We start from the raw sequence: 6,000 nt of genomic DNA on the forward strand, positions 1-6,000 counted from the left end.
GTATTATTTGAAGAGGCGTATCTTCAGAAATATGAGAGTTAATCAAGTCCGAATTACTAATTAAAACAATTTCAGCATAGAATTGCTGCAGTAGAAACATGAGTCCATTCGCTCCTTGAACATACTGCTCCCATAATGGGTTTTATATGTGGCATACAATTTCTCAGAAACTTTCTACAGATCCCACAGAATTCATGAGCCCATCATCACTGGTAGAACATATGGATCAAAGCAACTCATTGTCAACGTAACTCTCTGTGACATATGCCACTCTCTGTGACTTGTGCACAGAGAGAGACTGAACTGATAACTTTAGATTTAAATTTGAAACAATAAATTTGCTTTTCTAATGTCTTTATTGCCTATTAAATTTAAATAATACTTTGTAATGGAAAAATAAGTCACACATTCCTCTAGCTTGTTTCTATACTCACGTTATGGACTTGATTCGGTTGCCCATACCCAGATGCGCTGGCCCATCTGAGAGGCCAAGATATCATCGAAGGAAGGGCAGATACGGCACAGGACCTATGGAAGGTCTGTATCTGTGCCACGTGGAAGCTGAAGGTCAGCTGGGGTAACCGAGGCCATCTCAAACGGCACTTGCCATCTGTGTGGGGTAATTTAAATGGAGTTTCTACACCAGAATTCGGCTCTGGACTGGGACACCCTACGCTACACAGATATACCTTCAGGTGACCAGATTGGAGTTGAGTGCTAAGCACCCGTTAGTGTCAGTGGACTCTGGAGAGCTACTGACTTCATCCTAAGGCCAACACCTACACCTCACCACTTGAGCAGCTCCCCAGATTCCTCTCTAACTCCCCGGACCAAACTCCCATTGACTGCCAAGCACGGACACCCACCTCACACTACAGATGCCTGAACTCAGGTGCCCAAATTGCAAGCCAAATTCTACCACAAAGCTAGGTGGGATGACTACTAACACGGGAGTCTCAGTTTGACCCACCTAACTGCAGGCAAATGAGCTCAACTGAATATTGCTAGGAAAATAACCATTGTAGGATCTTTTATATTCCATGCAAAGAGACAGATGCCTTCAGAGACTACTTCAGTTAAATGCCTGGTTTTGGGTAAAATTAATCCACAGCTACGCATATCCTCCAAAGCATCCAGGAACATGCTCAATCTCTCTTAATGACGGCTGTAGCTAGCTTATACAGCCATATGCTCATATTGTCATTAGCTTTATTTCCTTCTCCTGTCATCTCCCTATATTGTTCATTTGCTTCTTCTTTCCTAGCGAGTTATAAACCTTAAGATAATATCCTACCTTAATCACTTACTTCAACAACACCTTATTACAACCTTAATTGGATCCTAGATTGTAAAAAAGTAAAAATAATGCTGGCTGATACTTATTTAGAACAAAATTCATCACGCCTAGATATAACTCTACATGTCCACAGGCACTGAACAGCCATCAGATTGATCCCAGGACTGGAGACTACCGAAAGCCCAACAAAGCAGTGCTAGCAATCAAGTTAAAGCTCTTCTTCATCTGTCCAACACTTAAACGCAGTCCTGATGCTACATTAGAGGTGGACAAATATGCCTTTAAAACTGTATAGCACCGTGATAATTTTGGCTTTACAAAAACCCAAAAGCACTGTTTTTCAAACCTCAATAGAGATACCAATAGTAAAGTTAGCATCAATGTTTTCTAGCCAAAAGGTCCACTATTTTAAGCAATGGATGAAAACTGCCAAGTTTAAAAATCACAAGCTACGCAGTGGAATAAAAGCCTAAGGAAGAAAAACACATTAAGAAAATGCATGATCAGAAAAAAAATCTGCAAACAATTGTTAGCATTTATGTAGTGGAGGGAGACTTCCATACATAGGAAAAAAACCTGTGTGTCTGCCATTTGTAAAGCTTGCTAAATTGCAGAAAAACACCAAACATGAGCATAACGCCAGACCAAAAATGCCAACTAACTAGTAAAGAAATTCAAAGAATAAGATTACCTTGTTCCAATCTAAAGCACAGGGAACGTTTTGCAGCCTCTATCTCAGGATTTGGATGATCCAGAACACGCCTGCACCACTGCAGAGGACTCAGTGATTTCTCTTGAGGAGTGAGACTCTTGGTAGGCAAGACGTACAACCTTAACCAAAATACACACAGGTATCAGCAAGATATCTAATACTTAAAAGTTTACCGTTGTATTCTCACTTTCCTGCCAACTAATAATTTGTAACAGTGCAAAGCCCTACAGTATGATATTCTAATAACAAAAGGTAGACCGAGGTAAAGAGTTTACACTAGTTGTTTTCTTCTCTCCTCAGAAAAGTAGGTGGCAAAATATGAACTCTACAGGTCTGGCACATCAAAACAAACTTGAAGTAGATGTCTCAAATCAAAAATGCTATCAGTCTTCCCTTTTATATTTGTCTTTACCAGAGATTAGATAATTTCAGTATTTGATTTTATATTTAAATCACAATTTCATTGTTATCTATTTCACTCTTTTACCTATAACAATTTAATCAAGTTGTCAGAGTGCTGATTATAATTTAATCTTGCATACACAGTATCTTCTCCCCGATGAACCAAAAGTTGTACGAGTCAGATTTCTAAAGATTAGAAAACATTTGCTGAGAAACAATGAAAATATATTTTCAATATTCAATTCCAGCAGAACAAAAAAAAAAAATAAAAAAAGTGAGAAAAGCTAGTGTATATGCATTATTCTCAGACAAAAGTAGGCAACTAATCAGATGGTCAAGCACAGTAGGGAGCCAGGTATCAAAGGAGATTTCATGGGGACATTCCTGAAGCCGGGATCGGCGTGTCTGCTGTCGCCTTTGCGGATTATCAGGCAGAAGCAGACGCCAGTTCACCTGGGAGAGAGAGGATCTCCCAGGAAGGGAACTATTCTTGGCTGCCTGAGACAGCTTGGCAGCTCCTTGGCCCGACCACTTCTGATCGATGGGGCTGCGGACAGTCAGAGGCAGATTCTCAAGCATGAGCAAAACACTCCACGGGCTGCAAAGGAATTTGGCCTGCACACAGGGGTGCAAAAGGCAAGAACAAAGGGAAAAAAAGGACCGAGCTCCTCAGGGGACCACTAACAGGTAGCATCTTCAGGGGTTTGGCTCAACAGCTACCCGAGTCCTCCAAGAGCAACTGTTCTCCCATGCCTGCTCAATGCTGGTTTTTTCCCTGTGAAGTCAATCAGCACTTTCTACCCGGCTCACAAGGAATAAATATCCTCAACTGCGATTGCTCGCTCTCTCGGCAACCCCAGCAGAGATCAACTACTGAATTTCTCCGAGAGGACTCATGTCCCCCGACTTCCTGCAGTGCCTCACTACACGTTTAAACAAATGATACTGAGAAAAGCGAAAAGAAAAAAAAAAAACTGAACACAAAATTCTTTCAGCTTTCCTGTTAACCTGCAGAAATGTTTCAAAAGCTGAACATCTGACTGATGAATTCTCAGCCATCAGGCATTTGTGTAAAAAGCTGAAGAGCAAGAAGAGGTTTGACTCGTCTGCAAGGATGCCAATTATACGGGATTTTTTGTAACTGCAGCTAAAAAAAAAAAAAAAAGCCTAAAATTATGAATCAACAACTAGGATACGCACTGGTCTTTGGCTTTCCAGATAGCAGTTTGCTTTAAAGACTGACATGACAAAAAAGTCGCTGGCATCACACAGCTGACCTTTCACAGACAACAGGAGAGATTTAGCCTTGAACTAAAAAAGTTCAAGAGCTAAAACAACTCACCCTTAGTGGAATAAATTAGTTAGCACATCCCTGTTACCAAATTCTTCTGTGGATACATATGTGTGACATGAAGGTGAATTTTGGCCACCAAAAAGCATTTAGGATTGCCTCCAGGGGCCAAATCCAATAGGAAATTTTACTAAGGCACGTAAAATAATGATGACTTTCTACCATCCTGAAATGTGAACAGGGAAAACATTTTCTTTAATAGGATGGGATCAAACAAATTCAACATTCCTTAATGTGAAGTTAGGACCAATGTAAAATCCGATTCAAGTCCAGAATGACAACCCCAAAACAGCCCTGTGCAGACTAACAGTACACACAATGAAACAACACTGACAAAAATTTCCATACAATTTGCTGATGATTCTCAAAAGCAATTTTCCAAAACTGCAGCATGGTATTATTTGTACCATGAAATGTACACACGGCCATCATTCAAGAAATATTTACGCTATTTGGATCAATTTTTAAATTCATTCTCTGCTACCAAAAATAAGGATGTTTACATCCATCTCAGCTGCATTATACTGTATTTTATTCTCAGCTGACGTAAACCTCAGCTCAATTTAAAAGCCAACCGCATACAAAACTACATCGAAGCTTTGACAGATTCTTAAACCAGTTATTTAAATATAGATTATATATATTTTATTACTGACACTTTAAAACAAATGAGCATCAATTACATTTAACATGGTTATGCAGCCAGTGATTTCCACAGTATTCCAGCAGTGTCCCTACGGTGCTTGTCCACATTGCCGAGACAAGTTTTGAGGCACCAGGCTCACTTGTTTAATTAAATAAGTCTATAAATAAGAGACTTAAGTTTATAAACAGAGGCGTACAATAAATAAGTCTACCTTCCGTCTATAATTTCCCATTCTACCTCTTTTTAAGCAATTACAATCATTCCTCTCAGTCGATTTTATTTTCTGCTTTATTCCCTTGTTATTCATTTCTGCTTTATTTCATTTACCAGCACCCTACCGTGCCTTTTGGAGCTCCAGGGGCATTTATTAAGATACACGACCGACCATTTAGTTCAACGTCTAAAAGACAAAAGCCCCCCCTCCCCCGCCCCCCCCAAATCCCCGCCGATGGGAGGCAACCGGGCAGGGGTTTTAGGATGGGGAGGCACTCGCTGCTCAGATCAAGGGCTTTCCCAGCACAATTCCGCTATTTTTAATTCCTTATGTAAACGGGAGGCTGAAACTAGGCTGAGACCTGAAATTAGAGGGAGAGACGAGCTTCTTTCAAAGGGGAAGAAAACGAGCACGAAACCCCCGCCGAGGGCGCGACCCCCCTGGGCCCGACCGGGGGAAAACGGCCCCCACCTGAGCCCCATCCTGCACACGGGCCCCTGCTTAACCGCACCGTTTCAGGGTAAAAAAAAAAATAAAAATTTAAGGCAGATTTAAGTTTAAGCAGAACGAGATCAAGCGGATTTGAGGGCTAACGCTAATCAGAGCCTGGAGAGCCCCAGCGGGGTGAGGGCTGAGGGAGGCGGCGGCCTCCGTCGGCCCGGCCGGGGAGAGGGGACGGGACACACCGGCCGGACGCCCGGGTGCAGAGGGAGGTGGGGGGGGCAGAGCCGAACCGGCGGCATGTACCATGTATCCTCGTCCTGTCCGCAGCCGCCGTCCTCCAGCTCCAGCACCGCCACCTCGTCCAGCACCGTGGCCCCCGCGGCCGGGCCGCCGCCACCTTCCTGCCCCCCGCCGCCGGCCGCCGTCAGGCCGGGCGAGGGCTTGAAATAGGCGAGGGGCTCCGGCGGGCCCAGGGCGGCGGCGCACAGCAGGGTGGGCACCGGGCTGGGCATGCACGGCCCGGCCCCGCCACCGCCGCCCGCCACCGAAGGGGGGCTGGCGGGGCGCAGCCCGGCGGGGGCCGGCGGCGGGGCCAGCAGCAGGTGCGGGCCGGCGGCCACCGTGGCGGCGGCGGCAGCGCGGCTGCGGAGCTGCTCGTTTTGCTTCTCCAGCTTCCGCACCAGCTCCTGCAGCTTCTTCACCTCCAGCTCGGCGCTGACGGAGGGGCCGGCGCCGCTGCCTTTCACCTCCGCCATCATCGCCGGCTTCAGCAAAGCAGCCTCCATCCTGCCGGCCCGCCGCCGCTAACCGCCACCGGCACCTGCTCCGCCGCGCCGCCGGAGGGCAGCGCCCGGCCCCCGCCGCAGGAGTGTCGGGGGGGTGGGGGGGAGCCCCGGCCCTGCGCTCGGCCGCCGCCTCTTTGCGCCTCCCTCCC

At 45.8% G+C, this 6,000-nt stretch overlaps 1 protein-coding gene across 2 annotated transcripts in view; it reads right to left on the bottom strand.

Moving 5' to 3' along the window:
• Positions 1–6,000, bottom strand: part of SLAIN1 (SLAIN motif family member 1) — a 57,607-nt gene extending 51,607 nt beyond the window's left edge. For both annotated transcript variants that reach the window (XM_074563424.1, XM_074563414.1), the window contains exons 1-2: positions 5,370–6,000; positions 1,989–2,128 (exon numbers count right to left, since the gene is read on the bottom strand). In XM_074563424.1, the coding sequence (XP_074419525.1) occupies positions 1,989–2,128; positions 5,370–5,851 (622 nt within the window). In that variant the 5' untranslated portion in view covers positions 5,852–6,000. The remainder of the gene's footprint in view (positions 1–1,988; positions 2,129–5,369) is intronic.

The sequence above is a fragment of the Larus michahellis genome, chromosome 1, assembly GCF_964199755.1.
Source record: "Larus michahellis chromosome 1, bLarMic1.1, whole genome shotgun sequence".
Classification (NCBI taxonomy): Eukaryota; Metazoa; Chordata; class Aves; order Charadriiformes; family Laridae; genus Larus; species Larus michahellis.